Source organism: Corythoichthys intestinalis, chromosome 16, assembly GCF_030265065.1.
Source record: "Corythoichthys intestinalis isolate RoL2023-P3 chromosome 16, ASM3026506v1, whole genome shotgun sequence".
Lineage (NCBI taxonomy): Eukaryota > Metazoa > Chordata > Actinopteri > Syngnathiformes > Syngnathidae > Corythoichthys > Corythoichthys intestinalis.
Genome location: NC_080410.1, coordinates 5,809,983 through 5,827,416, shown reverse-complemented (window position 1 = coordinate 5,827,416; position 17,434 = coordinate 5,809,983). Strand labels below are relative to the sequence as shown.

The 17,434-nt window shown below is 38.9% G+C and overlaps 1 protein-coding gene across 1 annotated transcript in view; it reads left to right on the top strand.

Moving 5' to 3' along the window:
* The window catches only part of LOC130904364 (uncharacterized), a 34,597-nt gene extending 21,965 nt beyond the window's left edge, over nucleotides 1–12,632 (top strand). Inside the window, exon 12 of the mRNA XM_057817085.1 lies at nucleotides 12,415–12,632. Coding sequence (XP_057673068.1) covers nucleotides 12,415–12,632 — 218 coding nt within the window. The remainder of the gene's footprint in view (nucleotides 1–12,414) is intronic.
* Nucleotides 12,633–17,434: the final 4,802 nt, after the last annotated feature.

Genomic DNA, 17,434 nt, shown 5'->3' with positions numbered 1-17,434 from the left:
TTTGAAATATTTCATTATCCAGGCTAATGTCATAGCTCTCACTTGACCCCAAAAAAAAAAAAAAAAAAAAAACGATACAGTATCTCTGGAGCCGCAAAAAATTAAAAGCCTTGAATAAGCCTTATAATGAAAGCAACACCAGCTGTATGTATCGATATTAGCTATATTAGCTTACTATCAAATTGACTAAGTTGGCTACAAATACACAATTCGCCTTCATGATTAAATGTTTATTTTCTCTGCAGTGGATCCTATAGACAATGACACAGCACGTTACTACTCTGTTGTACGATGCCACCTCAAGTTTAACTTCATTAAAATATTAATGAATTGAAAGATTATTTGTTTAATGTTTGTCCTCCTACAGAAACCATATTAATACAAAAATATATTTCCCTCCTCCATCTTTTTTAATTTTTAAAAATCTTTGAAAAAGCTCCGGGGAGCCACTAGCACTAGAATTACCATAGGTGTCCCATTTTGGGACAACCTAGGATCATCCCCAAGGGTGTCCCATTTTGGGACAGCCTTATAAGGAGATCCTCCACCAAGCCCATCTCATTTCTACCCCTTGGCCCACCTCCTGGCCCACCCCTTGGCCCGCCCCTTGGCCCACCCCTTGGCCCACCCCTCGGCCCACCCACCCCTCGGCCCACCCCTCGGCCCACCCCTCTGCCCACCCCTTGGCCCTTCAAACGAAGCAATAAGGAGGGCTTGAAACCATCAGCCCTAAGAATTGGGACTAGAGCCTAGTTCGGGCCTAAAAAATCCAGCCCGACCCGACCCGACACGGCCCGCTGGTATTGAGGCCCGACCCGGCCCGAGCTCGATCACTTAACTAGATTTGCAGGCCCGAGCCCGAAAAACCCGACTTTTTTTTTTTTTTTTTTTTTTTTGAGTGACGCGGAAAAAAACGCAGCAGCAGCAATTTATTTTCATTTCTTCGAGTTGGCAGAAAAAAACGCAAGTTTTCTTAATGTTTAAATAATCTACATATTTTTTTTAGAATTATCAAAGCATTCACACAACGAAATAACGCTGGGAAAGTTTGTTAAACATATTTCTCAGTGTGTGGGATATTGTTTTCACATGGACGCGCCTCTCTGACAAGGAAATGAAAATGAGGGCGGCGGCTCGGCCATGCGCAAACGGCCGCGGGAGGACAAGAATAAAGAGCGGCCGGCGCCACGGCGTTCGTGCACACGCACAAGCAAAAGCACAATACAGATAGCCTGCTCTCCATTTTTTTTTTTTTTTTTTTTTTTTGAGTGACGCGGAAAAAAACGCAGCAGCAGCAATTTATTTTCATTTCTTCAAGTTGGCAGAAAAAAACGCAAGTTTTCTTAATGTTTAAATAATCTACATATTTTTTTTAGAATTATCAAAGCATTCACACAACGAAATAACGCTGGGAAAGTTTGTTAAACATATTTCTGAGTGTGTGGGATATTGTTCTCACATGGACGCGCCTCTCTGACAAGGAAATGAAAATGAGGGCGGCGGCTCGGCCATGCACAAACGGTACAGCGGGAGGACAAGAATAAAAAGCGGCCGGCGCCACGGCGTTCATGCACACGCACAAGCAGAAGCGCAATACAGAGATCCTGCTCTCCATTTTTTTTTTTTTTTTAAATAATTTATTAGTCCGGCATGGCGGCCCGACCCGAACTGACCCGAACGTGAATGCTTAAAATGTGGGCCCGACCCGACCCGACATTCGGGTCGGGTTCGGGTTCGGGCACAAAATCTAACCTCTAGTTTGAAAGTAGCATGGCGCCCATCCCCCATTCACTGATAATGGCCGAACATTTCCCTCCCACCCCCTTCCACAGCGAACGGCTGAATTGCTAGTAAAGAAAAAGTAGCCTGACTTGGGAAGGTTTTGCCCTTACTTTTGCATTCAAACACATTTTGCTTTGTTTTCAAGTGACTTTTTCTCGATTGAAAATATATATTTTGATTGAAGGAATTTTTTGGGGGGCGCTTGACCAAGAAATAAACAAATCTAGCTACTAATTTATCAACCTCAAAGCTGTGAGTGATTCTAAAAAAATATAAAAACATATCAAAAGCAAAATAAAGATTCCAACACAAGAATATTTTTGTCTGTCTTTATTTTGGGGCAACGTTTGCATTCAAACCAATTTTGCTTTAACTACTGTTAAAAAATCCTCAGAAGTTTAGCAGTTTATTGTCAAGTAAGAAGTAACAGTGTCTGAAAGTAGCATGACGCCCATCCCCAATTCACTGACAATGGCTGAACATTTCCCCCCAACCCCCATCCACAGCGAACGGCTGAATTGCAAGGTAAAGAAAAAGCAGCCTGACTTGCAAAGGTTTCGCTCTTACTTTTGCATTCCAAAAACATTTTGCTTTGCTTTCAAGTGATTTTTTTTTCTCGATTGAAAATATATATTTTGATTGAAGGAACTTTTTTTTTTTTTGATTGACCAAGAAATAAACAAATCTAGCTACAAATGTATCAACCTCAAAGCTGTGAGTGATTCTAATAAAATATAAAAACATATCAAAAACAAAATAAAGATACCCACACAAGAATTTTTTTGTCTGTCTTTATTTTGAGGCAACGTTTGCATTCAAACCAATTTTGCTTTAACTACTGTTAAAAAATCCTCAGAAGTTTAGCAGTTTATTGTCAAGTAAGAAGTAACAGTGTTTGAAAGTAGCATGGCGCCCATCCCCCATTCACTGACAATGGCTGGACATTTCCCACCAACCCCCATCCACAGCGAACGGCTGAATTGCAAGTAAAGAAACAGCAGCCTGACTTGCAAAGGTTTCGCTCTTACTTTTGCATTCCAAAAACATTTTGCTTTGCTTTCAAGTGATTTTTTTTTTTCTCGATTGAAAATATATATTTTGATTGAAGGAACTTTTTTTTTTGGATTGACCAAGAAATAAACAAATCTAGCTACAAATGTATCAACCTCAAAGCTGTGAGTGATTCTAATAAAATATAAAAACATATCAAAAGCAAAATAAAGATACCCACACAAGAATTTTTTTGTCTGTCTTTATTTTGAGGCAACGTTTGCATTCAAACCAATTTTGCTTTAACTACTGTTAAAAAATCCTCAGAAGTTTAGCAGTTTATTGTCAAGTAAGAAGTAACAGTGTTTGAAAGTAGCATGGCGCCCATCCCCCATTCACTGACAATGGCTGGACATTTCCCACCAACCCCCATCCACAGCGAACGGCTGAATTGCAAGTAAAGAAACAGCAGCCTGACTTGCAAAGGTTTCGCTCTTACTTTTGCATTCCAAAAACATTTTGCTTTGCTTTCAAGTGATTTTTTTTTTCTCGATTGAAAATATATATTTTGATTGAAGGAACTTTTTTTTATGGATTGACCAAGAAATAAACAAATCTAGCTACAAATGTATCAACCTCAAAGCTGTGAGTGATTCTAATAAAATATAAAAACATATCAAAAGCAAAACAAAGATACCCACACGAGAATTTTTTTGTCTGTATTTTGAGGCAACGTTTGCATTCAAACCAATTTTGTTTTCATTCAAGTGACTTTTGTTGTTTCATTATAGTCATCGTGCAAAATACATGGTGTCTCAGCGGTGGTGGTGGCGTATTCTGTCTGGGCTGTCATAACAGGGTTGGCACTCCGTTGCTGTCTCCTTCTTGCATTTGCCACAGGTGTACCTGTAGCAGTGAACACATCTGCTTGGTTGCAGAGTTCCGTGAGCATTCAGCTCTAACTTGACACTTGGCTCTTTTGCTGGGACTGGGCGTGAGGGGCTCCCGGCGCTTCTCATGATTCTCATGAAAGACTTATCAAAAGCAAAAGAAATGTAGCAAACACAACAATTTAGTTTTTGGTCTATCTCTATTTTGAGGCAACTCTAGCATTCAAACTCATTTTGCTTACATTCCAGTGACTTTTTTATTTCAATTGAAAATATTTATTTTGCTTGAAGCAATTTGTTTCTGGATTGAACAAAAAAGACTGAAAACCTCATACAACTTTATCAAACTAAAGTAAGCTCTGAAAGCTGGGAATGATTCTCATGAAAGACTTATCAAAAGCAAAAGAAATGTAGCAAACACAACAATTTAGTTTTGTCCATCCCTATTTTGAAGCAACTCTAGCATTCAAACTCATTTTGCTTACATTCCAGTGACTTTTTTATTTCAATTGAAAATATTTATTTTGCTTGAAGCAATTTGTTTCTGGATTGAACAAAAAAGAATGAAAACCTCATACAACTTTATCAAACTAAAGTAAGCTCTGAGAGCTGAGATTGATTATCATGAAAGACTTATCAAAAGCAAAAAAATGTAGCAAACACAACAATTTAGTTTTATCCATCCCTATTTTGAAGCAACTCTAGCATTCAAACTCATTTTGCTTACATTCCAGTGACTTTTTTATTTCAATTGAAAATATTTATTTTGCTTGAAGCAATTTGTTTCTGGATTGAACAAAAAAGAATGAAAACCTCATACAACTTTATCAAACTAAAGTAAGCTCTGAAAGCTGGGAATGATTCTCATGAAAGACTTATCAAAAGCAAAAGAAATGTAGCAAACACAACAATTTAGTTTTTGGTCTATCTCTATTTTGAGGCAACTCTAGCATTCAAACTCATTTTGCTTACATTCCAGTGATTTTTTTATTTCTTTGAGGTTGATACATTTGTAGCTAGATTTGTTTATTTCTTGGTCAATCAAAAAAAAAAAAAAGTTCCTTCAATCAAAATATATATTTTCAATCGAGAAAAAAAAAAATCACTTGAAAGCAAAGCAAAATGTTTTTGGAATGCAAAAGTAAGAGCGAAACCTTTGCAAGTCAGGCTGCTGTTTCTTTACTTGCAATTCAGCCGTTCGCTGTGGATGGGGGTTGGTGGGAAATGTTCAGCCATTGTCAGTGAATGGGGGATGGGCGCCATGCTACTTTCAAACACTGTTACTTCTTACTTGACAATAAACTGCTAAACTTCTGAGGATTTTTTAACAGTAGTTAAAGCAAAATTGGTTTGAATGCAAACGTTGCCTCAAAATAAAGACAGACAAAAAAATTCTTGTGTGGGTATCTTTATTTTGTTTTTGATATGTTTTTATATTTTATTAGAATCACTCACAGCTTTGAGGTTGATACATTTGTAGCTAGATTTGTTTATTTCTTGGTCAAGCCAAAAAAAAAGTTCCTTCAATCAAAATATATATTTTCAATCGAGAAAAAAAAATCACTTGAAAGCAAAGCAAAATGTTTTTGGAATGCAAAAGTAAGAGTGAAACCTTTGCAAGTCAGGCTGCTTTTTCTTTACCTTGCAATTCAGCCGTTCGCTGTGGATGGGGGTTGGGGGGAAATGTTCAGCCATTGTCAGTGAATTGGGGATGGGCGTCATGCTACTTTCAGACACTGTTACTTCTTACTTGACAATAAACTGCTAAACTTCTGAGGATTTTTTAACAGTAGTTAAAGCAAAATTGGTTTGAATGCAAACGTTGCCCCAAAATAAAGACAGACAAAAATATTCTTGTGTTGGAATCTTTATTTTGCTTTTGATATGTTTTTATATTTTTTTAGAATCACTCACAGCTTTGAGGTTGATAAATTAGTAGCTAGATTTGTTTATTTCTTGGTCAAGCGCCCCCCAAAAAATTCCTTCAATCAAAATATATATTTTCAATCGAGAAAAAGTCACTTGAAACCAAAGCAAAATGTGTTTGAATGCAAAAGTTAGGGCAAAACCTTTCCAAGTCAGGCTACTTTTTCTTTACTAGCAATTCAGCCGTTCGCTGTGGAAGGGGGTGGGAGGGAAATGTTCGGCCATTATCAGTGAATGGGGGATGGGCGCCATGCTACTTTCAAACTAGAGGTTAGATTTTGTGCCCGAACCCATGTCGGGTCGGGTCGGGCCCACATTTTAAGCATTCACGTTCGGGTCAGTTCGGGTCGGGCCGCCATGCCGGACTAATAAATTATTTAAAAAAAAAAAAAAAATGGAGAGCAGGATCTCTGTATTGCGCTTCTGCTTGTGCGTGTGCATGAACGCCGTGGCGCCGGCCGCTTTTTATTCTTGTCCTCACGCTGTACCGTTTGTGCATGGCCGAGCCGCCGCCCTCATTTTCATTTCCTTGTCAGAGAGGCGCGTCCATGTGAGAACAATATCCCACACACTCAGAAATATGTTTAACAAACTTTCCCAGCGTTATTTCGTTGTGTGAATGCTTTGATAATTCTAAAAAAAATATGTAGATTATTTAAACATTAAGAAAACTTGCGTTTTTTTCTGCCAACTCGAAGAAATGAAAATAAATTGCTGCTGCTGCGTTTTTTCCGCGTCACTCAAAAAAAAAAAAAAAAAAAAAAAAAAAAAAAAAAGTCGGGTTTTTCGGGCTCGGGCCTGCAAATCTAGTTAAGTGATCGAGCTCGGGCCGGGTCGGGCCTCAATACCAGCGGGCCGTGTCGGGTCGGGTCGGGCTGGATTTTTTAGGCCCGAACTAGGCTCTATTTCAAACACTGTTACTTCTTACTTGACAATAAACTGCTAAAGTTCTGAGGATTTTTTAACAGTAGTATAATAATTCTAATTCATTCGGATGTATTTGTTTGAATACCCTCTACATGTTAAAAAACATTTTTGAAAAGATCAGTTAACAATTTGCTGTGGATATACATTTATATCCATAGATATTCAGAAATACTACAACAAAGCACACCAAGCAACAGTGGTAACAAGAAAAGCACATCACATGAAATGGCTGGATAAAATATGCAGGACTAGTAAATACCACTCTTGGTTCAGAAACTAACTATCATTCAGGTTTCATACAATGGTGTAAATATTACATTGAATTTGAAACCAAACTAAATTAAACTGAACTAGTGCTCCACATCTATGTGCATGTGTTGTGGACCCTTACGTTTGTTACAAGTGTTTGTTTTGTTTGCTTTGCCTTGCTTTGCTTTGCTTAATATAATATAATATAATATAATATAATATAATATAATATAATATAATATAATATAATATAATATAATATAATATAATATAATAGATAATAACCAAATAACCCTCTCTGGGTTCTTCACAGAAAAAAAGCCAGGAAATAAATAATACTATTGGGAAAAAAAAAAAAAAAAAAATATATATATATATATATATATTTTTTTTTTTTTACAAATTTTTTATTTATTTTTTTATTTTTGTTCAGGGGGCTGGACCAAATGTGGCCCGTGGGCCGTAGTTTGGGGGACCCCTGAGTTAGTGCTTTGAATGACACCAGGGCTTTCTCTCTTTTTTTTTTACACACAATAGCAGCCTTTCACACAGTGCAACATTTGCGTGACAAAAGTCACTTGAAGGAAAGCAAAATGTTTGAATGCAAAAGTTGCCTCAAAATAAAGACTGCCAAAGAAATTGTTGTATTTGTTTGGCTTTTGATATGTTTTTATATTTTGTTAAAATCAATCACAGCTTTCAAAGCCTACTGTTGAATGATAAATTTGTTGGTAGATTTGTTTATTTCTTAGTCAGTCCCCCCCAAAAAGTTCCTTCAATCAAAATATATATTTTCAATCAAAAACAAAAGTCACTTGAGCGAAAGCAAAATCTGTTTGAATGCAAAAGTAAGGGCAAATCCTTCCAGAGTGAGGCTGCTTTGTATGGAGTTTTATTTGCTGCTTTGCTGCCTTGTCTTTGCTCGTAAATTGAGCCATTAGCAGAGGAGGTGGTTGGGGGAAAACTTTCTTGAGTAGGCTGCTTTCTCTTTACTTGCAAAAGAGGTGTCCCAATTCTTAGGGCTGATGGTTTCAAGCCCTCCTTATTGCTTCGTTTGAAGGGCCAAGGGGTGGGCCGAGGGGTGGGCAGAGGGGTGGGCAGAGGGGTGGGCCGAGGGGTGGGCCGAGGGGTGGGTGGGCCGAGGGGTGGGCCAAGGGGTGGGCCAAGGGGTGGGCCAAGGGGTGGGCCAGGAGGTGGGCCAAGGGGTAGAAATGAGATGGGCTCGGCTTGGGGGCGGATCCCAGGGTGTCCCAAAATGGGACACCCTTGGTAATTTTAGGAAGTTCCAAAACCCCTGGTAGTTCTAGTGCTAGGGCAACGCTAAAGAGCCGCGAGCCACGGGTTGCAGACCCCCGTCATAGTCTATATTTTTCCTTTTATTTGCCTCTAACAAGTACTATATTACCACAAAAATAATAGTCCTTCTGTTAACGGACCCATTTCAAGGAGTGGGGGAGATTTTAATAGCCGTGTAAAGAGTTTTACTTGTTTCAGTGAGAAAGTGAATATTTTTTTGTCGTTGTTCATGAACTACATTTCCACCCAAACACACGTTTTCAACCCGGATATGGGGAAGAAGGAGAGGACTCGGTATTGGCTTACCCATTTTATTGAGGTAGTGAGAGCCATATTCCTGATTTGTCTTATTATATGTAATTTTACTCCTCGCCACTAGAGGCCATCAATCGCGTCTGTCCACTGACCTGGAATCAGCACAGGTACGCTTAAAATGACAGCTAATCATGTCACAGGTGTTGGCAGTTAGGAGGGTAAACAGTTTTTGACTGTGGCTTAGTGTAGCATGCAGGAAAGGAAAGCACCGGTACTGATTTTGTTTGTTTGGTTGTGAATACGTTGGTGGTGTGGTTGTGTCTTTTGGTTTGTTACTTTTGTTTGGATGAAGAGCATTTGAGTTATGTTATTAAACGCCAGCAAATTAAACTATTTGAACTGAGAAATGGTCTCGCTGTGTTGCACTGAGTGCACATCATCAATAAAAACTCCTAACAATCACCCAGTACTTGACTTGGAATAGGGCCTAGTCAGTACAGTGGTAACAATAATAAAGAAAAACAATTACAAAAAAAAAAATAACAAAAAAAAAATAACAGCGGGCTCCAGCGACATGCGACCACTATCTCTCACTATCTCCCCCGTTCTCCCATTCTACCTACTCGCTTCCCCCTGCGTCACAGCTCCCCGGTCCGATCGTCTCTTAAGGGGGCCGCGAATAGTTAACGGACATTACAATACACAATGAATAGGTTGCTGCTGAACCCTTCACACTCGGCTGCTGCTAGTTTGAAATGGCCTTAAAAAAAAAAAAAAAATCTCATTTGCATACCCTTACAAATTGGTGACTAATCTTACAACGTTGTACATAGCGTGCAATATGAAACAAAAATAAAACTCAATTTTTAAAATAATATGAATTTATTGGTAATATTGTAACATATAACCTGGTGCAATCAAAGAGCAATCAATATCTTCAGCTAGATCATGAGTGACAGTGACTTTTGTTATAATTGTATGAAGAAGCCCTTTTGGCAATTTCTATTTTGTCTTTTTGATAGCTGCACTTCATGGCATTTCAGCTCGCAATTCAGTTTGACTTGAAGGTAGTGTGTCCAATTATAAATTAAAAAGGTCAATTGATAAGATTAACTTACCGATGCAATCTCTGAGTCAGTGCACATTTCTTTTGCTAATTCTGAGAAGTGATCAGCAATGGTTGCAGGCAAATTGTGTTCGGCAACAAATTGGCAGAATAAAATCTCCGCTTTTATCACTTTTCATTCTGCAGACTTCATCTTTATGACCAGTGTTGTGAATCTTACTTTTTAAAAGTAATTAATTACAGGTACAAATTACTTGAACCAAAAAGTAATTGAGTTAGTAACTTAGTTACCTGAATGTGAAAGTAATTAGTTACTTGGCAAAGTAACTGGTGCTACCTTTCATGTTTTTCCCCCCATTTTTTCAACAACAACAAAAAAACATAGTAACCTTTGCTAAGTTTGGAAGTCATTTAATGTTGTGAATCAGCTGTTAAAGTTGTTAAAATTGCTCCCGTTTTTGCATTAGTTCCCTTCTGTCTACTTTCGACATGTGAAAGTTTTAAAACTATTTCATCATTTAAAGATGGATTCAAGTCAAGATTTTGCTGATTTAGGAGTATTTTAGGTTAAAATTTACTTAGGTTCGCTAGGAAGGTTCACTACAACAGAGCCTTTCTGAGAAGTCTGCTTTAAGATGGTGGCTCTTTACTAGCGCCGCCGAGTCTGTCATTTCGCATCTAGTTATATATGCGTGTGATATCTAGGCGTAGATTGTAGGCTGTCAGCTACAGTCAGGAAATATTGGAACCACCTAGCCTAGCATCGCGTTTGCTACAGCGTCACAACAAACACTCTTCCCTCTCCGTGTCTCTGACTTTTCTCAAGTCATTCAACCAACGTAGTAACGCATAGTAACGCAACGGTGACAAAATCCGAACGGAGAAAAAAAAACGCAATGCACGAAAAACCTACAGATTTTGAACGTACGGGGTACACATTTAAAAATCAGTGCTCACATGTACAAATTACGCCAAAACCATACAACTTGACAGTTATGACATACGCACGTAACAAAACAGTCAAAAGGGGCACTTTGGGCATGTAGGGGCAAAGGGGTGAGTGCTCAAGCACCCCCACCCCTCTCTGTACGTGCCTGGATACTACATAATGAGCAATATTAAATATTAACGCTTTCAGTGGTTTTTTTCATGGTCGGTCATTATTTTTGACAAAAAAATAAAATAAAAAAAACTTAAATTACCCCAAGATTAACAAAAAGTGAGAGAAAATGTACGGGAAGTTACTGGAAATCCCCCAAAATCATCAGAGAGTGAACCAAAATCAATAGAAAGTGACCCTAGATACGTAGAAAGTGACCCGGAAATGTCACAAAATTAACAGGAATTAACCAATGAACCCAAATTGACTCAAATTCTGCAGAAGGAATGCTTCAGAATCATCAGAGAGTGCACCAAAAAAAAAAAACAGAAGCAAATGGCCCAAAATCAACAGGAAATGACCAATGAACAGAACGTAACCTAGAAATGCCCTGAAATCAACACAAAATGATCCAAAATGTAAAGGAAGTGAACCCAGAATTTCCTGAATTAACAAGGATTGGACCCAAAATTCACTTGTCTGTCAATCCAGTTCATTTAACTGCAAGTATTCATATTTCAGTGCCATTGACAGCACTAGAAGTCCAATTCATTTGGAGTGAAATGGGCAGTCGCCCCTCTTCCAGTCGAAATGAATTGGCAGATCAATAGCCAATGTGTTAACAAGAAAAATGCAAATATATCCTCCATTACTGTCAAGAGGAGTGCACAGGGGTTAATTTGAGCCAGAACTTACCGGAACAAGATCCGGCACCTCTTGATTTTGGCCTCCCTGTGTTCCGGGACTTATTTGGGCAGAACCGGCACCTCACGTGCATATAAAATAACAATAATATAAAAACGTTGGGGGGAAAGAAGGAGAGAAGTCGTTGATGGCTTTCTCCACTTTATTGTGGCAACAATAAGAAAACAATAAACAAAATAATAGCGGACTGCCGCAATATTCGACCGTGAACTTTTGCTTCTCGCTCGTCTCCCCCTCGCTTCCTACTACTCACAGCTCACCAGTCCCAGCATCTCTTAAACGGATCGTGCATAGTGTCTTGTTTTGAGCTTTTTCTGGACAAAGGTATCGAACACACTACGTGCTGACAACTTTGTTTCTTTATTAACACATGGAGCTAACAGTACGAACACAGCTTGGGGCTCTCGGCAGGCTGTGCTTCTCTATCGCACTCGCGCGTCACGTGACCAAAACAACAGCAACGTTGCGTGCACTTCAGGGTGCCTCGGAAAACATTAGATCAGAATATTACACATAGCTACGGACATTACAGTAATAAATAAAATAATAATATGCATAAATTCATTTACGCAACAAATCCCAATAATTGCATGTTGTTTATAAAAATTTTACGTCATTTGAAAGAGTCTGAGATTTGTTGATGCACTGAAAAGCTGGACTAACAAATCACGCCCCTGACATTAAAAAACAAACAAAACAAAACAAAAAAACTTGCAATTTGCAGCATCTGGGGAGCAAGCAGCCAGGATCAAACGGTATTTCACCATGCCAAAAACACAGTTGCATTTACTGTCTTTTTTCAAAAAGAAGGAAGGTGGTTCAAAACGAGTCAGGAAAAGCACATGGAAAAGAAAGAAAAAAATGGCATGGCAAGTGGGCATTTGCATTTTGTTTTCAGCATATGTTCCGGGACCTGTCCCCGTGCCATCATCCCTGCGCTGTCATATGTACTTTGCGTTCCGGCACCTTATGATTTACAAATTAAGCACTGGTAGTGCAAAGTGAAATTCAACTTCAATTTCTTCAGTAGTGCAAACACAAATAACTGAGTCCTGGTTATTGCTCTTACGTTGAGGTAACTGAGTTACTAACGCAATTATTTTTTGGGAGAAGAAATTTGTAATTGTAATGAATTACATTTTAAAAGTAAGATTAACAAGACCGATAATAACTAACTTTAGACAATACAATACAGTATTGGTGTTTTTAAAAACTTTTTTCTTTTGCAGGTGAAAGCAGTGCAGACCACAAGAGCAGTACAGTTCCTGTGGCAGTCATTTCGGCGTGTGTGTTTTTGTTGGTCATGGTCCTTGTCCTGATCTTTATCTGCTTGTTCAGGAAGACACACGGCCAGTACAGTTTCAAGGGCAAGACCAACAATATCCCCTTGGCAGCCAGCGCGTCTGTAAGGGAACAGTCTTGTAACTTCGATGATGCACACACTTGACTCACTCATTGAATAAAAGAATTTATAATCATAATTTGTTTCTAAAAATTTGGGCACCTATCATGTCACGCAAGGTCACATTGTAGGTTCACCTAACGTAACTCATGAATGTAGCAAATACATGTTCCTGTATCCTGATTTTAGGGACTGTAGCAGACCGATAAAGACGCATCCAATGTTTTGAAAGCCATGTTTTGCCGCTGCACTGCAAAACATTTTAGCCTCATTTAGTCAAGTCCACTCACTTCCTCTCTTTAACACAGGAGTTGGGAACCTTTTTGACAGAGGGAGCCAAAACACCCAACATATTTCATACAGTATGTGTGGGAGCAAGAGTGAGGTCATGCTCAGCTTTAATAATAATAATAATATAATCTTGAGAAAACAACGAAAGACTTATCATTATCATTTGGGATCAATGTTCCCTCGCGCACATACTCCGCACACATGAAAATCTATGCCGCGTACAAAATAAGATTAAACAGAAACGTACTGTAGCATGACTACGATGACTTTTGGCGCCACGGTGATGTGTGCACGACACTCGTATTGGTGCGTTCGAAACGGCAATGCGACGCTCCTATAGAGCCTACCCACGTACCACGTGCTCGCTGTATGGTTCCGCCCACTTGTCCGTCAAAACATAGTGTTAACCTGTTACGGCTACGTACATTTCTCCTATTTACGGCGTGTTTTTCTGCTCCTTAACATTAATAATCAAAATGGTGAAGGCGTGTGTGGCTGTTGGTTGCACTAACAGAGAAGATGGAAGGAGAGACTTGAAGTTTTACCGTATTCCGAGGGATCCAAAGAGGAGAGCGAAATGGAAGGCTGCAATTCGACGTGAAAACTGGACACCAAAAAATCACCACAGACTATGTAGTAGTCATTTTATATCCGGTAAGATGCATTTAATATATATTTAGAGGGTTTTGGCCTGACAACCACAATTAAGATCATTGCTAGGCTAATCGCCGACAACATACGACGTAGTACGACATAGTTTCAAATTCAAGATGTTTGTGACTTCCCTTTCTTCCACCATCGTTATTTTTTGAATAATATTTAGCTGGTACCAAGTGAAAGAAACTGGCCTCGTCTACGGGGCTGACAAATAACCACAATTAAGATCATTGCGAGGCTAATCGCCGACAACATACGACGTAGTACGACATAGTTTCAAATTCAAGATGTTTGTGACTTCCCTTTCTTCCACCATCGTTATTTTTTGAATAATATTTAGCTGGTACCAAGTGAAAGAAACTGGCCTCGTCTACGGGACTGACAAATAACCACAATTAAGATCATTGCTAGGCTAATCGCCGACAACATACACGTATGTATGTAGTGAGAGTGCTATCGCTAAACCATATAAACATTAAAAGCCTTAACTCCATTGACAAACGACATGAAATACATTAGACTTGACAGTGGATGTTAGCAATAACAAAAGATTTTGAATTGAAAATTTCGTAACTCACCTTTCCAAGCACAAGATAGATTCCTGCCGAATTTTCATGGACGAGGACCTGTTTCACCCAACCAGCAACGAAGTATTTATAAGCCTCCAAGCTCTTGAAGTTTTTCATATTTTCGTGAGAATAGGCTGATTTAGTGTGGACAAGATAATTGTAAATATCTGCGTAGCAGATGTCAGGCAGACAGGGCGAAGACAGTGGAAAAACATCGATTTGGGCATCAAATATGGATCTGGCGACTGTATAGAACGAAGCGTTTCCTCATAACGCCTTTTATGCAACAGATCCAGTGAGTTTGCGGCATCAGAAAGCACCGGGTCTTCCATGAAATGCATTTTAAATTACGCCATCAATTGAAAACAATGCTAATACAGAGTCAAAATGACGGACAAGTGGGCGGAACCATACAGCGAGCACGTGGTACGTGGGTAGGCTCTATTGGTAAGTTTGATACGGCAACGCGATGCTCCCATTGGTGGGTTATGACTCTACAATTGTATATAGATGTAAAGTGCATGACTGGGGTGGGTGTGGAGAAAAATAAAGAGTGAAAAGTCACCCAGACTCCTGTGTTGACTTACAGCAGGGGTGTCCAAACTTTTTGCAAAGGGGGCCAGATTTGGCATGTTACAAGTGTGGGGGGCAGACCTTGGCTGATGTCCTTTACGTAGAAAAATATATTTAAAGTGCATGTGACATGAAAAAGCATGTTTATTTCATAATACACGCGGTATTTTATGCTTCTGAATGATATGGACCACTTGGATGTGTGTGGAAGCGACCGCTATATTTATTTAGTTTTTTGAATCCCGCGCCATGAAAATGAGTGACTTCCGGCTTCGGTCTTGCATTGAGGAGGAGGGCGCTGTGACGTGTACGGTAGAAGACGTCCTCTTCACTATACAGCGTACTGTTGTGTATGAGGACGAAGGATTCAGCTGATTTTGCGGATTAATACGTTTATTTTTCGCATCACGCCAGCCCAACGGCTGCAGAAAAATCATTCTGTATGAGGGAGAGGCGTATGTGCCTTTTTGGAGTTTCAAAAGGTTCCCATTCACCGTGGATATTGGCCAAAACAAGCCCGACTACAGTGGGAGCATTGGACTTACGAGGAAGTGAGTAAACATCTTGTTTAGTATTATGTCAAATACAGCTATTACAAAGTAAACACTACAAACTTTCTTTAAATAAAGGACTACTTACGTTTGATTATTGATAGGTATGTAAAAAGCTCTCCTCATGCACATTAGCACGTTAGCACCACAACAACTGCAGCCGCCCTCCTCCGGGGAACGAACTGTAAATTGCTCTCCGCGGGGCGGTTTGCCGAGCCGCAAAAACAATCGACAACTCAGTCGTCATGTCAAATAATCCAGGCTAGTTATGTGTGATTTTCCGCTTCGAAGACTTTGAAACATCACTCGGTTCGGGTTAGCATGTCGGCTAGCTGTCACGCCTTTTGGTTTGTTTACATTCTCCGAAGCCGGGGAAGGGAAATGACATACAGTATGTCCGATTTACGTGTCATAAAATATCGTTCGGGAGGTGCGACAGTAAAGGTGAAGTCGACAGTTTTGACAGTTATGGAGTAATTTTGCCATGTCGTCCTGAATAAATGCATTTTTATTATTTCATATTCCATTTAGCACAAGACTGTTATTTGTCATGACCATGCCGTTTATTTAGCAATTGGAGAAAATACTTGGATAAAAAGAATATCTTGTAAAAATATTGAAGTAAAGAGACAGAAACAATGACATTTTGCAGCTCTCTTCGTCGCGTTTTCCTCGTTGTGAATAGTTAACCCTCGACGGACTGACTGGTCCTTCTCAAGCCATTTATACAGCTATTGGGGATAAATACTTGGATAAAAAGAATATCCTGTAAAAATATTGGAGTACAGAGACTGAAACAATAACGTTTTGCGGCTCTCTTTGTTGCGTTTTCCTCGTTCTGAATAATTCCCCCTCAATGGGCTGAATAGTAAAACCGATGAGCCCAGTCTACCGCTGACATCATCCACCTGTTGGGGACGCTAAAGCCCTATAATGGTAGGCGTGGCTAATCAGCAGATTAAAAGACTAATTTCTCATCATCTGCGCTTTGCTAAATTGTTGTATATAGTCGAATCGTCTCAAAATATGATTCTAATTCACATAATAATGCCATTTGAGACTTTTTTTCCTCATGTCGTATGCTCTTTAAGCAAAATTTAACAAGCCATTTAGTGTGTCACATTTGCTTTATTATTTTTTTAATGAATAATTTCAACAATCTCGCAACTAACCTTTGCGGCATTCGCTTTCTACTCTTGGGCTCTTGCGAAATACTACTGCTGTGAAATTAAACTAGCTTCAAATTGGTTCAATTTCTCGCTTCTTATCTTCCCTGTAATCTTGTCGCACATGTCAGCGTGTCTTGTTTGGTAATATAGCCTCACATTGAAATCTTTAAAAACAGCGACTGTCTCTTTGCAAATGAGGCAAGATACAGTTGTTGCGTATTTTAGTGAAGAAATTAGTCCAATCTCCACCTATCCTTGAAGCGTCGGCCGTCACAGTCACCTTTTTTTTGATTGTCGCCATTTTAGAAAATTGGAAGTAGAGGGTCACCCGGAGTAATGTTGGTTAGACCTTAAATGCCTGCAACATGAAGCAATTATCAGAGAATCCCAAAATTTGAAAAATAAGGTCCTAATGAAACCTTTTTTTCAAATTTGTGAAAAGAAAAGTCAAAATGAATATATGTAATAAGCGCTCTAATATCTATAACCCATGCTAAATAATGTTTTTTTAGGGCTGTCAAACGATTAAAATTTTTGATCGAGTTAATTACAGCTTAAAAATTAATTAATCGTAATTCATCGCAATTAATCGCAATTCAAACCGTCTATAAAATATGCCATATTTTTCTACAAATTATTGTTGGAAAGGAAAGATAAGACACAAGATGGATATATACATTCAACATGTGGTACAGAAGGACTGTATTTGTTTATTATAACAATAAATTGACAAGATGGCATTAACATTATTAACATTCTGTTAAAGCGATCCATGGATAGAAAGACTTGTAGTTCTTAAAAGATAAATGTTAGTACAAGTTATAGAAATTTTATATTAAAACCCCTTTTAATGTTTTCGTTTTAATAAAATTTGTAAAATTTTCAATCAAAAAATAAACTAGTGGCCCGCCATTGTTGATGTCAGTAATTACTTACACAATGCTCATGGGTGCTGAAGCCTATAAAATCAGTCGCACCCAAGCGCCAGCAGAGGGCAGCAAAACTCCATAAAACACAATTAACAAGTAAGCAGTTCA